The sequence below is a fragment of the Vicia villosa genome, linkage group LG1, assembly GCF_029867415.1.
Source record: "Vicia villosa cultivar HV-30 ecotype Madison, WI linkage group LG1, Vvil1.0, whole genome shotgun sequence".
NCBI classification, from domain to species: domain Eukaryota; kingdom Viridiplantae; phylum Streptophyta; class Magnoliopsida; order Fabales; family Fabaceae; genus Vicia; species Vicia villosa.
Window position 1 is genome coordinate 157,438,884 of NC_081180.1, and position 18,170 is coordinate 157,457,053.

The 18,170-nt window shown below is 34.8% G+C and overlaps 1 protein-coding gene across 1 annotated transcript; it reads left to right on the plus strand.

Annotated features, from left to right (window-relative positions):
* The first annotated feature begins 1,049 nt into the window (after positions 1-1,049).
* LOC131619482 (uncharacterized) lies at positions 1,050-2,667 on the plus strand. Its single transcript, XM_058890573.1, has 3 exons — positions 1,050-1,910; positions 2,131-2,274; positions 2,437-2,667. Exons 1-3 carry the CDS (start codon positions 1,050-1,052, stop codon positions 2,665-2,667), a joined length of 1,236 nt encoding a protein of 411 aa, XP_058746556.1.
* The last annotated feature ends 15,503 nt before the right edge of the window (positions 2,668-18,170 follow it).

Genomic DNA, 18,170 nt, shown 5'->3' on the forward strand with positions numbered 1-18,170 from the left:
TCCGCTGACAGTTGACAACATAGACCAATACCCAAGTCCCAAGATAACAGACAAGAGGTTATACAACAAATACCTCATTCAAGACCTTACCATAAAACTCAATGAAATGAAACCATGATTAAAGCAAAAGAGTGTAGTAGCATACAACAAACTTAAAAAATTTCATGACTAACAAAATCTAAGTTTAATTTTTCACGGGATAATGTTTGAGATTTAAAAGATATAGTAACCTATTAGGAGTTAGATTTTAGCCAACCTTTTTCATAATCAAATGTATTAGTCATCCTTTTAATATAACACTTTTTAGTTCTACACCATGGACAAATAAATGAGAGCAATTTTAATTTTTTTGAGATTCTTTTATAGTCAGATGCTAAGAGACTGTAAAACTAAAAATTCTTTGATTAAAAGGGTGGAATCACAAAGGGACTCATTATTCAGTCCAACAATTCATAAGTATGGTAATATTGATTTTATTCAGCATGATTCACAAGTTTTTTCGTTGAAACCACTTAATGATACAGATATATATAATAATTTCCTGTTATATTTTGTTTTTAGATGTAAACTAAATTTGACATAAATTTGCTATATTTAAAAAGAGTTTCTCAAACAAATTTGTTTTTTAGATATTCAATTAATTCTTAACAAACTTGTTAATTTTGTTAAAAATACTTATTTATAAATAAAAAAACACCTCAAACACCCAAAAAAACATGATTTAACATATATACCAAGCTAGCAAAACCGTTAGCAAAAACAAATATGAGTTTTAACTTTTTTTAAAGTTATGACAACTTTATATTTTTTTACTATAAAATTAGAAAACATGCATGACTCTCACATCTTCACAAAGCTACATTCAACCAATTTCAATTTTGAATTTATTGAAAGTTTGATAAAGTGGAAGCCTTCATTATGATTCATTATATGGTATACATTTCCTTCCGATTAACGTCCACACTTTTCAAACTCTTATTTAAATATTTATCTATTATTTTATTATTCATATTTAATATGTAACAATAATAATTTATGTGTAGGTAAACATGATATTAATCTCCAAAGCATTTATATTTTTGTTACCAATGATGGTGATGTTGTCAAGTACAACTTACTCACACATACAAAACTCTCCACAAATTATCAAATCAGCAACATATTGGTCAAAAAAGTTTGAAGTGGGCCCTGGGGATGTTATAGCTACAAATATATTCGATATTGAATTTCCAAATGGTCATATTGGAGTCAAGAGCTTTGATGTTGATCTAGTTGATGAACAAGGAAATTCGGTTCCCTTGTATGAAACATACATCCATCATTGGTTTGCTGTTAAATTTCATGTAAGTAAGGATAAGAATAAATCACACAATTATACTGATCATACCAAACCTTTTGAGGATCCCATTTTCTTAAGAAACGATGGAGCTTGCAATGGCGGTATACTTCCACATATATGGGGTTTGGGAAGTGAAACACGAGGAACAAGTTCAAAACTTCCAGATCCTTTTGCGGTTGAACTTGGAAACCCTGCCAATATTACAAAGGGTTGGGAAGAGAAATGGTTATTTAATATCATGGTCATTGATACACGTGGAACAGAAAATAGAAAAAGTTGTAGTGAATGTAGGTGTGACCAATTTAATCTCCCAGAGAATTTTTATAACACGACATATGACATCCATGGAAAGCCACTGTCCTCCAAATATATAGGAGGAGTATTTTGTTGTAAAAACAACTTCCAATGCAGATTGAAAAAAGGATTTCAAGCACCAAGGCGAAAGCTTGCTTTAAAGTACAAAATAACATGGGTTGACTGGGACAAACATCAAATTCCTGTTAAATTTTATATATTAGATTCCACTGATCGAGTCATCATAAATGGTTCTGAAACAATCCACGATTGTCTGGTAAATAAATTATTTAATTTATTTAATTTCGTGGTCTATTAAATTATTATGATAAAGACATAGCATAGGTGATTTAGCATAGTCATAATCAAAAAGAAGTTTAAGAAAACTCTTGTCATTAACATAATATAATTGGGCTCTAAGGTCTTATGATAATTGTTTTTAATTACTTTTTACGTCGAGAGAGAGTGATTAACAAATATTTTTTAATATGATACAGACTGAGTATACTATTCCAGAAAATAAAAGCAATGACCTTGTCCATGTTCAGAAAGCAAGCATCCCTATGAAAAATGGTGGTTATCTTATATACGGTACTGCTCATGCACATACTGGTGTTGTTAATGCAACACTATATGGACAGGTAGAGTTGAATATAAGTTTGACTGAGTTTTATTAAAATTCATTATGTTTCTTACATGATATTTATTTTTCTTGATTTTGTATATAGACAAATTAATCTTGCGATAGTGCATGCATGACTACTATTTATTAAGTCATTTATTTTTTCCGATTAATAAATTAGGATGGAAGGACATTATGTACATCAACACCAAGATACGGAACGGGAAATGAAGCAGGAAATGAGGAAGGATACGCTGTTGGAATGTCTGTATGTTATCCAAAACCAGGTTCAATCAAGATTAATGATGGGGAAATGGTGACAATGGAATCCAGATATAAAAATGAATTTCTCACTGGAGCTATGGGGCATATGTACTTCTATTTGGCTGATCGACTACCACACACAACATAGACATCATTTTCCTATGATGTGTAATTGTTTAATTTAGAGTTCTCTTGATGAGATATATTTCATTAAATATGTCTTGTTGGACAAAGGTGATAAAAAATTCCTCAATGGAGATTGGCTCTCGCGCTCAAAACCTTGTACTATTTTTCATGAGCCTCTCAAGACTTTTCCTTATGTTAATAAAATGCAATTTTTTTCATGCATTAAAGAGGAAATATAAAGTGTTCAATAAATGTAAAGAAGAAAAAGGAGCATACCTTATATTTTCACGATAAAAATCAAGTGAATTGAATTTTTTTTATATTAAATATGTGTAGAATTTTATGGTATTTTTCATTTCTTTTAGGTATATTTCATTTCTATTTGAACTAATTCAAGTGAAGTATAAACAAAATACAAGAAACTAAATATGTATATGAATCAAGCCTAAAAATCAAGAAAATAATTATCCTAGATGTTGCTACCTAAATAACATTACTTAAGAATAATTCTGTTTACTTTAGTATGTGTAATTCTTGCACAATCACAATTTCGTAACAACTTAATATTAATCATAGCCATATGTTTTAGACACTCTTCAATATTCCTCCTCAATTTGGGTGGTAGACAACTATCATTCCCATATTGATATGATGAGGGATTTAGTAGTTTGTATGATGTTGGGTACATTTAATTAGAATAAGGGATCTATTCACTTCTAGTATGAGTTTATTTTTTTCTCTTGGTAATATTGTTTTATTAGGGTGTATCCACACATTAACTCAAGTGTATGATTCAATTTTTTAGGAGGTATGTATTCCTTGCATATTTATAGTGCCCTAGATCATTATCACTCATTAGCACTTTAAATTTTCTTTGAAATTGTGTCTGAACCATGTTATAAAAAATTCAAATACCAACTTCTAATTTTTCTTCATAAGGTAATCCCAAGTGATTCGGGTATGGTCATTAATAAAGCATACAAACCATCTTAATTTGGTAACATTGATGATTTATGATGGTCCTTAAACGTCACTATGAATAAGGGAATTTTTTTTTGGAGGGATTATATGTTTTGACAAATATTGTAGAATTTTCACTAGCCTTAGGATTTATTATACAAGAGTTAGAAACATGGATCACTGAATTTAGGGTAATATTTAGGGAGATAACTACATAACATTTACCCATGATCTTTTAAAGAGTACTATCGGCTAATTGAACGGTAAAATTATTTTGGCATGGAGAATAATTATTAAAAATAATTAAGGCTTCGGTCATGTGTTCATATGCTCTTGTGTCAATAATCCATGAATTTTAGTTTTTCCTTGCTATTGTTTAGAGCATGAAAAATTTTTTTTGAGTTGCAATAGGTGTAACAATGGTTTGTTAAAGATTTTTTTGTAAAGCTTCCATTTACTTCTTTCATAATGGAAATGATTTAGAACTTACCTATGTTATGCTCCCCTAGTATTCCAATTTCTATTCTTTTCTTCCTACGAGGGCATATCATGAATGATCTAACATGTGTCTTTGAACTTCTGAAAAAAATTCGGAGAAAATCAAAACAGTAGTTTCAGAATTCGGCTGATAGGCTGGAAATATTATCACTCTGCTACAACCGGAATTAGAGTGACAGTTAGAAATGATGGTAAAGAGTTTTTTGTGGATGGGTGTAAAATTATGAGTTGTTGATTTTTAGTGTATGGGAACGGAGAATTTGGTAGAGGTGAATGGTTGGTGAATCGTTAAAAATATAGGTTGTTAGTTATTCATAAGAAAATATTAGGTTAAAAGGAAAATGTGCTTGGACCTCACTAAGAGCTTAATTTATTTTATTTTCCTTATTTTGAATTATTTAAATGAATAAATCAAAACAATTGAAATAAAATAATTTAAGGGGTAATTGGATTAAAACTGTGGCCCAATAATGAATTTGCTCAATTTGGACTTTATGCACTGACTCAAAATTTCCCAACTTTCATCAGCCATAATTTTCTCAATTTTCATTATTTGAGAATAATTTTGAATTTGTTGGAAAGCTTAGGGTGTCCTCTTCAATTATTTTCGCATTTGAAGATTTTTGTCTTTAAAAATGAGAGGGAAAATTTTGGGGTATGACAGCCTCTTAACCTAGTCAATAACAGCTTTGTCAAACAGGTTTTGTGTCAGATGCTCTTGCGCATGCTTCAGGTCTTGTCTGGATTTCTGGATCTAGACTTGAATGTCATAAAATCTCCTAATCAAGGGCTTCAGGATATGTTGCAATCTCATCAATTTTATCCAGAGTCTATACATAGAAGTACCCTGATGTAACTCGGTGGGAGAACTGACTTTTTTGAAATGTTGCGGATAGCAAGAGTCGCCACCGACTTTTATTTTATCCAATTTAAAGAAAGGCTAAAAGAACCGAAAAAGACCTTTTAAAAAGATTTTGAGTTTTGGGGGTAAGTTATACAAAGGGAAGGTTTAAAGCACCCTTTGTATCCATGGTTATCCATGGGCTCTTAATTGCTTAGCTCATTTTGTTTTAAAAAATGTTTGAGAAGTTTGAGAAAAAGGATTTGAATAAGGACTTTAGCTTGTAAAATAAGCGTAGCCTTTTTGAAGGTTTTTTGAAAGAGAAAAATTTGAATTTAAACCAGAGCAAGCAATTAAGAGGTGAATACCCTTAAGTTATAAAGATTCGTTCTTTTAGCTTTTCAGGGCTATCCGTACCATAGGAGGGTAGGAAGCCCTTTTATTGGATGTAAAGGGTCATCGGAGTTATCGTTCGCCACAAGACTGTCCATAAAGGGGGCGGGTAGTCTTAGGGAAGGATATAATAGTCATTTTAAGCAACATGCGAGAATACCTTAGCAATTGGGACAATCATCATGTTTTTCCGAGGCAGCATCGAGGGACTAGATCTCATATGATGATTTCAATAATTTTAAAGGCAACCTTTGCTTTAGGTATCCTCGGAATCGAGGGACTTGACTATTTTAAAGGCATAATTAGTAAGGCAACAAGGCAACAGTAATAAGGCAACGAGCAACAAGAGAGGTTACCCTAAAGGTGTGTGTGTGGCACAATCACGTGGTTAAATTCAGTTATATTATCTTATAATTAATGATTCTAAATTCAATTCAAGGTTTTCACGCCCTAAATTACTAACCACGCAATTAATCATACAGAAAATAAGGCAGAAAAATAAAACCCTAATTAACTATTACAACCTGTGAGCAGTTACATGATAAGGCAAAAACGATTTGTGGGTAAACCACAAGAAATAATTAAGTAGATGATACCCTGCAATGATAAGGCGAAAATAAACTCGTGGGCAAACCACGAAAAAATACGAAATATTGTAACCCTACAAGGCAATCAAGCAATAAAGGGGCAAACAATAATTGGCAGGAAATAAATCAAGTTAGAAAATAAGATTAACAAAAAAACAATTTGAAAATAAATTAGTGGTTGAAAAGGTTTAAGGGCAGGAAACCTAGACCTACAGTTAATAGACAAACCTACCTAAGACCCCTATGGCTACTAGGGTTCTAAAATAATCGAGGCTAAACAAACCCTAAAAATTAATTATTGGTTTTTAACCTAATTAATTTTAAAATCGACTAATCCTGACTAAATTAACCCTGATTATTTATCCTATTTGAATTAACCTAATTTTTAAACCTAATTTAAATTAATTAGCTAAATCCTAAATTAAAATGTTAATTATTAATCTAAATTAATTAGTTAAAATTAATGTTTCTAATTATTAAACAAAATCAATTATTATTAAAACTAAATTAATCTAAATTAAAAAAAAAATAGTTTTTATTATTTTTTATGAAAAAAAGGGATTAAAAAAAAAGGTAATTAAAAAGAGAAATAGTTTAAAAAACAATTATAAAAAGAAATTAACATTAACAAAATAAAATACAAATAAAATAAAACATTATAAAAACCTGGCGCCTGTGATATGGTGTTACATGTTCCTGAATGACCATAGTGCGCCCTTGCGTTTTGATGCGTTGGATCTGAATCTGGAATGATCTGAAGGCTGGTGGCTGGAGGCGCATGGTGGTCCTTGGCAAGTAGTGTGCATAGGATCTGTAGCTGAAAATTTGTAAAAAATATAGTGTTGAGGCATGGGATCGAACCCACGGCCTTAGCTTTATCAACCAACGTCCCCACCAACTAGGTTGCTTTTCACATTTGATTATCATATGCCTTCAAATAATAATATATAATATATGGCCATGGATTAAAAAACGCGCGCCAAATTTGAGTTGACCAACCACATGATGACACACACTCGTCTTCCTCGCAGCAACCTGTAATTCAGATTTAGGTTTTGCTACGAATTAGCTGCAACTATATTTGTAGCCAGTTCACCTGCAATTTGAAACAAGCGCATACATGCACAAAAATCACAATCAAGACCATATTTGAACTCGTCTTGGTCACGCGAATCTAGTAGCACCATTATCGTTCCTTAATTCACGCTGATTCAAGAAACCCTAAATCTAAGCTCTAAAACTCTAACATGGCATCTTATTCATAAAGCCATATAAACGCAATTCAATTTCCAGAAACACTCATAACATCATATATAACAAAAATACAAAATCAAAACATGTAAAGGATGCATGAATTATGGAGATCGAAAGGTTTTTAAAAAACGCAAACCGTAGGTTGTTTGGAGGTGATTCTGGGCTCGTTGCTCGTGTGTGAGAACCCAGATAGCTTCAGGACACCTTCAGGAATGCGTTGCAACGTTTAGGAGACTTTGAATCTTCCTCAAACTCCAAAACGATCTTGGAATTTTCTTGGTTTTTTTTAGAGCTCGGGTAGGGTTCTCCTCTGGTGAATTTTCTCTTCCTTATGATCTGAACAACTTCTCTACTTATAGTAGAATGATTTAGGTCAACAAAAACAAATCAGATCTCTTTGAATCAATCCTTGGCAAATTGATTGGAAATTGATTTTAAATGTTTCTAAAATTGATCAATTTTAATCTTTCTTCACTAATCCTCATTAACACGAATTTGTATCTGATTTATGACTTAAATGGTGATTGATTTTGATTGGAAACCAAACAAATCCAATCTTTTTCTATTTTCCTTCAAAATATTTGACTAAATTGATTTTTTCAATGAATAAAATTCATATAAAATCAAATAATCATCAATAATTCATGGCATTCAGATTGGATCTTCTAAATAACTTGGGCCAAAAGATTGGATCATGAAAAGTTGGGCTTCTTTACAAAAAATTCCATTTTGACTCTTATTTTCTTCATACACCTTACTAAAAAATGACCAACTTTGACAAGGCATATCTCCTTCAATTTTTTAGGTATGGAAGAGTTCTAGGACTTTTTGGAAACCTCAAGATTTCCTCTACAAGACACTTTGGAAGTTTTTTTCCATTTGAGAATTTTATCTTGATGATATGGGCTTTGACAAAAAACTGCTTTTGGTTGACTTTCAAAAAGGACCTGTAATCGTTTTTAGACTTGGAATGTGAGAGACAAATTTGTAGAGAATTCTTCCTTCAAAATGAGTTTTGGATGGAAAATTTCTGATGTTCCATGTGAAATTTATGGCTGGTCAAAGTTCAGTTGACTTTAAGGTCAAAAGCCCTAATTTAGAAACTTTGAGTTTTGTTGATTTCTGAACTTTCTTCGATGAATCATGATCAATCCTTGATTAAATGATGAATGATACTTCAAAATAAGGATGTTGACAAAAAATCAGGAATTTTGATTGTACTTTGACCACAGTTGACTTTTAGGTCCAACTAGTCGACTGTTGACTTTCTGGACAATTGACTGAGCAATCCTTGGAATTGGAGCTTTTATTTTGCCATAGAGATAATTTGAAACATCACAGGCCATATGAAATCCATTGGAGATCTTGTTCCATCAATTTCCATTAAAGAATTCAAAACCTTAGTTTTGTAAGCCTTTGTTAGGAGGGTGTGTCTGGGGTTACTCCTTGAATCTTGAACCTTTGTCTGAGATTGAAAAGTGAAATGAGATGGGAAAATTTTGGGGTATGATACCTAAACATTTTGGTTCCAGCTATTACTATGATTTTTAAATAGGTAGGTTCCTGAGTAATACAGTTTAGAAACTTAAACATATAATTTTTCTTCCTCTGATGCTTATAAATATCCACTATAATGGGAGCATGGTCAGACGTAATAGGGTTAATAACATACACAATGGCATCCTGGTACTTCTGAAACAAATCAACATTACCTAACATGTGGTCTATTCTAGAGTGTGCAGTACCCTCTATCTTCTTGTTTGACCATGTGAAGTGAGGGCCTTTGGTATTGGCTACAAAAAGCCCTTTCGTTTGGATCATCCCAACCAGATATTTGTATTATTTTTCAGTGACATTATTACCTCCCACTCTATCCTGAGTAGAAATTGTAGCAACTGCCCTAAAAATTAAAGAATTTAGAGTCGCCACCTATTCTACTAGGGCGAATAGGAAACCCTATGAAGTTTTAGAGAATTCTGGGTAAGTTATTATATTCAGGTCAAGGGAAGGTGTTAGGCACCCTTAACCCTTTCCTAAGGTTTGCATTTAAGGTTTATAAGAGTATTATGGCAAGGTTTAGGGTTTATAGCTAAGAAAATGAATAGGGTTAAAAGTGAGATTTAAACCTAAATTGAGATTTTGGGGAAGGGGACTCGCCTTGGTTATCCAAGTGCCTACGTACCTCCTTAGGGAGGATCAGAGTCTACGTAGTTCAGGACAGGGTTGTACGCCTTAGATTAATATGAGGTTGTTTGAAGGTATTTTGAATTACCTTATCATAGTTTTTGAAATTCGCAGTTTGCAAGGTATTTTGAATTACCTTAACGCAGTTTTGAAAATCCGTAGTTTATGGAAAAAGTGTGTTTTGAATGGCGTACAACCCTGATTTTAATTTGTTCCATTAATCGCGATGATCAATAGATTTAATCACCATAATTAACATATTTAATAAAATTTCTAATTATTCTAATCGATTGATTCGATTATCACCGTTAGCAAATTGATGTGTTTTAATTATTTTATTAATTTATCGTTACTCCTCATGATCAATAGATTTGACTAAAAATAGTAACGAATTGATAGAAAAGAAAATGCTATTCATCGTAACTGATTTATTCGGTTAAAACCCTTTAGCAAAATAAACCTTATTTTAATTTATATTTAATTAATTGAATAATTAATTATTAACCATCGCAACCAATTAATTCGGTCGAAACGAATAATAAATAAAATTTACATTATATTATTAATCCAATTTTAAGTTAATTATTAACCTAAATTAAATCTAATAATTAAATTAACCCAATGATTAAATCATTTTAATAACTTAATTAAGAAAATAAATTTAAAGGAATTATTTGCTAACCCTAGTTTAATTGGTAAATGTAAGGTTATTAAAACTAAATAGACAAAACAACAACAACAAAACAACATACAGCAAGAAAAAAGAATAATAAAACCTGGCTGGCGTAGCTCCTGTGAAGAGCTTCCTTGAGGGTCTATTGTCATACCCCAATTTTGACCCCCCTGAGATGTCATATCTTTTAACTTTTCATTAAAGTCAAAACAGATACTCAGAGCAGTCACTTATTCATCTGGTACTTAGTCGGGGGTGTTCTGGAACAAAAGAACTCAGGCAAAGGACCAATCAGTAAAAGGGATGGTTTCTAATACAACTATGGGACTCAAAAGCTTCATTCTAATCACCTATGATTAATTAGATACCCATCACCTGGACTCAGGATTGCTTACCTCACCAGTCTAGGGTTTTGAGCTCATCAAGGACTAAAATCAGGGATCACATTTGGGAAACCCTAGAAAGCTCAAGGGCATCACTCAAAGGCTTCAATCATCCTCAATTAGTTCATATGACAATATCCATAAGGCATTACACTTCAATCCAAGGCCTACAGTCATCAATTTCATCTGGTCGACAATTAGGGTTTTTGACCTAATTCACCAAGATAGTTGACTTTTTAATCAGGACATGGATCCAAAACTCAAAGCATGACTCAAGAGCTTCTATTACCTCAATATAATCCATTCACATCACTCATTTGAAGAGGAGAGTTTGATTCATCACAAAAGTCCAAGAATTCACTTCATTTGGAAAAAGTCAACTGTATAGGATCACCTTTGACTTTTTGGAAATTTTGGTCAACCATGACTTTTGAAGTTTTAAATCATCTATATATGATATTAGAAGTCATTTGATCAAGAAAAATCAAGAAAATCAATCAAGAATCAAAAGTCAAAAGTTTGACTTTTCATACTTAGAAAATTTTTCTAAGTGTTTTCAAGTGGTTTTTGCCAAACTTTGGAAGGGATTTTCTCAAAATTTCACCTACAAACTGAAAAAAACTTCCAACATGAAAGTTGTAGATTTTGATCCAATAAACAACTTTGAAACATATAATTTTTTGGCTAAAAATCAACCATTGAAGAGATATGGAGCTTCAAAGTGGCTGCCTTCACAAAACATGCAAGAAAACCCTAGTTTTCTTCAAACTTTATGGGACTTTTTCACTAATTTCCCTAAAGAATTTGGGCAAACACTAAACTAATGAATTGAAGTACATGTTAAGGGCTTTCCAAATTGTGCTCAACCTTCTCCAAATTCATTTTGAGCTAAGAGATATGATTGATCAAAGTTAGGTACTTGGAGTGAAAATTATAGGTCATGTGCAATTTGGAACTTTGCAATTTTGTGCAAATGACTTCACTAAGTGATGCTACCCGACCTCTAATACATCTGCAAGCACACCATACATCCATTTTCATCATTGCATAAGGATTAGAGAATATTCCCAAAAACAAAGGCATGTGATTATGTAATGATTACATTTGAGAATTTATGGCAAGATGATGAATCACCAAAGGAATCTCTTCCCAACCAATTGGAGCTCATTTCTGTCTCAGATTTGTCCCCTAAGATCAAGCAAAATCGAAGGCTAGGGGATTGATCAAATGGAATCAACATTTCCATCATTGCATTTTGGATATTTTTGAATTCCTTCATAGCCAAGAAACCAAATCAACCTCACTAAGTAACCACACTCCTCTGCAACTACACTGAACCATTTGCCTATAAATACAAGTGCTATCCTTCATAAAATACACACCAAAGCAACTCTATTCCTTGATTTCTCTTTCTCTTCTCATGCTTATGGTTTTCAAAGTTCTTTGGCAAGAAGAATCGTTTTCTTCAAACCAGAGCTTCTCTTTGGAAAGTAAGCATTCTAACATCTCAAGGGGGCTCATTTGAGGTGATCCAAGCACCTGGATCACTTCTGTAAGTGGAGGAACACCATTGTTGCTTTCACTTTGGAGCTGTTGCAGTAGGAGGTCCATAGAACAATTCAGAAGGTTTCAAACAAAGCCAAGCATCCAGACACGTTCCTTAGGGCATAGTGAAGCTGTTCAGATGGCTGCAGCTCATCTGTAACTGAAGATTCATCATCCTCCATGTCCACTTGAAGCTCAAATCGAAGGTGTCGGGTAGAGCAATTCAGAAGGATTGAAGTCACAATAAGCATTCAGTTAGAATCACTGAGTCCCAAGGAAGCTTTTAGGATCACTCACACAAGCCCAGGTGTTCCTCATTATCCTCACGACTGAAGGATAGAAAAACACTTAGAAAGGGGGGGGGGGGGGGTTGAATAAGTGTAGTCTAAAAACTTGAACGATAAAAATAAATTGCACAGTTATTTTTATCCTGGTTCGTTGTTAACTAAACTACTCCAGTCCACCCCCACGGAGTGATTTACCTCACCTGAGGATTTAATCCACTAATCGCAACAGATTACAATGGTTTTCCACTTAGTCCGCGACTAAGTCTTCTAGAGTATCCTGATCACAACCTGATCACTCCAGGAACAAATGCTTAGACACAAGCTAAGACTTTCTTAGAGTATCCTGACCACCACGTGATCACTCTAATTACAACTGCTTAGACACAAGCTAAGACTTCCTAGAGTATCCTGATCAACACTTGATCACTCTAGTTACTTACAAATTAATGTAATCAAATAAGAGTTTTACAATGCTTCTTAAAAGCTATAATCACAACAGTGATATTTCTCTTAACGTTTAAGCTTTATCTCACTAATATATTACAACAGCAATGTAGTGAGCTTTGATGAAGATGAAGTTTCTGAGCTTTGAATTGAACAGCGTTTCAGCAAGTTTTTCAGAATAGTTTCGTTCAGAATTCATAACCTTGCTTCTCATCAGAACTTCATATATATAGGCGTTTGAGAAGATGACCGTTGAGCGCATTTAATGCTTTGCGTATTCCGTACAGCTATGCATTTAATGTTTCACGCTTTTGTCAACTACCTCGAGCCTTGTTCACGCTGTGTCTACTGACGTTGCCTTTAATAGCTTCCAATGTTCCTTTTGTCAGTCAGCGTAGCCTGCCACCTGTACTTTCTTCTAATCTGATGTTTGAATATAATATTTGAATATCATCAGAGTCAAACAGCTTGGTGCATAGCATCTTCTTGTCTTCTGACCTTGAAGTGCTTCTGAGCGTGATACCATGAGAACTTCAGTGCTTCTGCTTCTGATCTCAAGTTCTTCTGATGCTTTCATAGACCCATGTTCTGATTCTGCCTTGACCATCTTCTGATGTCTTGCAAGACCATGTTCTGATGTTGCATGCTGAACCTTCTGAGACAAAGCTTCTGAGCGCTGATTTGTGCATACTTTTTATATATTTCCTGAAATGGAAATTGAAATGTATTAGAGTACCACATTATCTCACACAAAATTCATATCCTTGTTATCATCAAAACTAAGAATATTGATCAGAACAAATCTTGTTCTAACAACGACCTCCATTTTCAGAGGTATTTTTTCAAACTCCAACCCACTTATTTGAGTATTCTTTCTCATATAGCTCGATACTATCTTGTTCAGCATCATCAGAGGATTGAAAACCCTCTATCATCATTCATTTATTGTAACACCCATATATAAATACATACATCAAAGCATATATGTATACATGAATCCAAGTATTTGGTACTGAAAATACTTATAAGTTCCTAGTCAACACATTATACATATTAATGCCCAAAATACAAAAGTTTTAACAATGGCATAATACATACAAGATGTTCAAAACAAAATACTAAGAACTAGATCAACAATGATCACAAAAGAAATCCACAACGGAAGCTTCGCCATATCCAAAAGAAACATAAGGAATAAGGAATCAAACTGCTTTCTCCTTACCCTTCACGGAACCTGTAGTACCTGAAATTAATATATAATGGGGTGAGATACAAAATCTCAGTGAGTTCCCTATCCTATGGATCCTCTCGGCTTCACAAGGTTCTAGCCTATAAGTCTCAAGTCATAAAAGGAACTAGACCTTGAGTTCACACACTAACATTATATGGAATCATACATAGAGTTCAACAACTCAAACACAATATTACTAATCGGAAAACCGTTACCAAGGTATCCCTCCATTCCCGTCCCCTTCTACGTCTAGGAGGTGGCACGAGTCATGGATCCTTTGGGAAATCTTGACATACGAAATGGATTCGGACTCATGAGCATTCCCTCATGAATCGTCACTTCACATGGCCCGTACACCATCACAAGTCTCTACCCTGTTAGGTTCCATTCATACACAAAAGCAGGAATCAAACCTGCCAAGATTAATAGTGCCTCTCTACACAGTGCCTCTCTGCACATGGAATGCCTATTAGCATTCAAAAGAAAATAAAGAAATAAAGTAGTTCCGATTAGTACATCATACAATGGTGATTGCTCACGCAAATCACTAGGCCTGTTAGCCTTTCTTCATAAAATTCTAAATACACGTATGTTCCATATAATGTCTCTTCCTAGGTTTTCTTTGTTAAGTTACACATACCTTACAAATCCTAGTTTTCCTCACTTATCCGTTATTCATATAACAATGAAGTTATTCAACCCTCCTTGATATAACATATATAACAAAGGCATACCAAACCACCTGCAATAGGACTCAACCAAACGATTATCAATATTTTCTATAAACAATGGCAATTTATCACAATTATAGAGTACATGCTCATCATACCAAAAGCATACCGTTCATATGGTTCCGAACGATAGACAACCCAAGTAATCAAGCAAATTACCGACTCTCGACTAAATAATTCTCCTTTTGATCCCAAAACCTACACTACTAGAAAGTACAGGCTTCTAGCCTCCTACTGCTTCAAACGGCGATTAAAACAGAGTTACGGTTCAAAAGTTATGGCCGAAACAGTTTTATGTTTGAAATAAAGAATTCTAGTTAAGGAAGCTTCAGTTCGCGCCGCGCAACAGCTTGGTCGCGCCGCGAACCCCAGGCAGTAGCCAACCCTCATAATTTTCAACAATGTTCGCGCCGCTAACAGATGTTCGCGCCGCCAACCTCTGGCAGTGGCAAGTCTCTCAAGAATTCCCATAGTGTTCGCGCCGCGAACCCCTGTACGCGCCGCGTACTGATGGTAGAATCAAAACCTCTTAAAAACCTGCATAGTTCACGCAGCGCAGCCTTGTTTGCACCGCGAAGCACGCGAGAACTGAGTTCTCAGTTCTGCTTCACACACAAAACCCATGGTTCAAAACCAACTAAAACTACCCAAACCTATTCCAGATCATAGTAGAGCATAGAAACAACCTATATATGATAAATTCATGGATTATAAACACTTATTCATGAACATTGATGAATTTGGTCCAAAAGCTAGGTTTCCATAAAAACCCCAATCCAAACTAAGGGTCTCATCCATAAACAATCTATAAGTTTCTAACTAGAACCCTCCTCGATTACGAGTCGTTGATGTCGAAGATGAGTCGATTCGGCGGAGAAATGATGAAGATCCAAACCTTTTTCCTCTTTTCTCCTCTTTCTCTTCCTTCTCTCTACTTCTTCTCTCTATCTTTCTCTTCTTGTTGCCAATGAAGAAGAAAAGCAAAAAGGAAAAGATATAAGAAAATATCTTAAGTTACACTACTAACTCAAATGTCCAAAAGTATCTCTAATGTACCAATTAATAAAACCTCAGTGTCAACTAATAACATTAGAGCATTTAATTTAATACGGGGTATTATATCCTCCCCCCCTTAAATAGAAATTCGTCCTCGAATTTAAGAATTACCTGAAAAGGTGAAGGTAAGCATCCCGCATTTTCGATTCAAGCTCCCATGTAGCATCACCCGGATGTGTCACATCCCACTGAACCTTAACAAGAGGAATCTCCTTGTTTCGTAACACTTTAGTCTCTCTTCCCACGATGCGGCTCGGTAATGGTTCAAATGTCAAATCTGATTCTATCTCAATTGCATCTGGTAACACCGGCTGAAGAGGATCGGGAATAAACTTCTGTAGTTGAGACACGTGAAAAACATCATGCATTTCTGATAGAGAAGGTGGTAAGGCTAAGCGGTAAGCTACTTCACCAATCCTTTCTAGAATCTCATACGGTCCCACGTATCTCGGACTTAACTTCCTCGACTTAAACGGTCCCTTCAACCTCAATCTCGGAGTAACCTTCAAGAATACATGGTCACCTTCCACAAACTCCAAAGGCCTCCTACGGTTATCCGCATAACTCTTCTGACGATCTTGTGCTTGCTTAACCTTCTCACGAATCATTCTAATCTTGTCCGTGGTCTCTTGAATAATTTCGGGTCCCAAATTTCTATCATCACCAACTTCTGACCAACACAACGGTGTTCTACATTTTCTCCCATACAATGCCTCATAAGGTGCCATACCGATACTTGCGTGATAACTGTTATTATACGCAAATTCAATCAATGGTAAAAGCTCATTCCAATTTCCTCTACTTTCAAGCACACAAGGTCTTAACATATCTTCCAAGGTTTGTATCGTTCGCTACGTTTGACCATCCGTTTGAGGGTGGTTCGACGTGCTCAAACACAATTTAGATCCCATCGCTTGCTGAAAAGCTCTCCAAAACCTCGAAGTGAACTTTGGATCTCTATCCGACACAATACTAGAGGGTACACCGTGCAACTTCACAATTTCTGCGACAAATAACCGTGCAAGATGACTTGCCTTGTAAGTAGTCTTCACGGCTAAGAAATGTGCAGATTTCGTCAACCGATCTACAATCACCCAAATAGAATCATATCCACCTTGAGTACGAGGTAAACTAACCGCAAAATCCATTGAAATACTATCCCACTTCCATATTGGAATCTCTAGTGGTTGTAACAATCCACCTAGTCTTTGATGTTCAATCTTTACCTGTTGGCATACCGCACACTCCGATACGTACATCGCAACATCTCTTTTCATTCCAGACCACCAATAATCTCTTTTCAAATCTTGATACATTTTTGAAGAACCAGGATGTATGGTGAAAGCACCTTTGTGAGCCTCATCCAAAATCCTTCTTTTCAACAACGCATCGTCTGGAACGCAAATCCTCTGGTTAAACATAATCATTCGATCCATAGCCCGCGAAAACCCTGGTTGAACCAACACCTCTTGTAACTTAGCATCTGACACTTGTGCTTGTTGAATGTCATTTCTCAAAATAGAATTTACATTCAAGTTTCCCATCAATACACCATTTTGGGTCCAAACAAATTGAAGGTTGAGATCTCAAAATTTTTCCAATAATGCATACTCTAACATCATCAATTCGGCCCTCTTTAACACCTTCCGACTCAAGGCATCCGCCACTTTATTTGCCTTGCCTGGATGATACTTCAAGTCAAAATCATAATCCTTCAAGTATTCCATCCACCGCCTCTGATGCATATTCAACTCCTTCTGATCGAAAAGGTACTTTAAACTCTTGTGGTAACTGAACATTTCAAAATGAACTCCATACAAGTAATGACGCCACACCTTTAGGGTAAAAACAACCGCAGCCAATTCTAAATCATGAGTTGGGTAATTCTCTTCGTGAACTTTTAACTGTCGAGATGTGTATGCTACCACCTGACCATCCTGCATCAATACACCTCCTAATCCTTTCTTGGAAGCATCGCAAAATACTTCATAGGACTTATTTGGATCAGGAACAATTAAAACAGGAGCAGTCGTCAATCTTTCCTTCAAGCCCATGAAACTCTGTTCACACTCCGAATCCCAATCATAAGGACACTCCTTCCGGGTAAGTCTAGTCATTGGTAAAGCCAATTGAGAAAACCCTTTTATAAATCTTCTGTAGTAGCCGGCTAAGCCCAAGAAACTTCGGACTTCTGAGACATTACTCGGTCTCTCCCAATTAATTACCGCTTCAATTTTTGACGGGTCCACTGCCACACCTCCTTGAGATATGACATGACCAAGAAATCTTACTTCCGTCATCCAAAACTCACACTTGCTTAACTTAGCAAACAATTGATTTTCTAGCAATACCGACAGAACAATCCTCAGGTGTTCTTCGTGCACTTGTGGAGTACGAGAATAAATAAGAATGTCATCAATAAAGACTACCACAAATTGATCTAAGTAAGGTTGGAATA

Coding starts and splice junctions, on each gene's coding strand:
- LOC131619482 (XM_058890573.1), top strand. CDS start 1,050: ATGATATTAATCTCCAAAGCATTTATATTTTTGTTACCAATGATGGTG. Junction 1,911..2,130: donor AAACAATCCACGATTGTCTG/GTAAATAAATTA, acceptor AATATGATACAG/ACTGAGTATACTATTCCAGA. Junction 2,275..2,436: donor ATGCAACACTATATGGACAG/GTAGAGTTGAAT, acceptor TTAATAAATTAG/GATGGAAGGACATTATGTAC.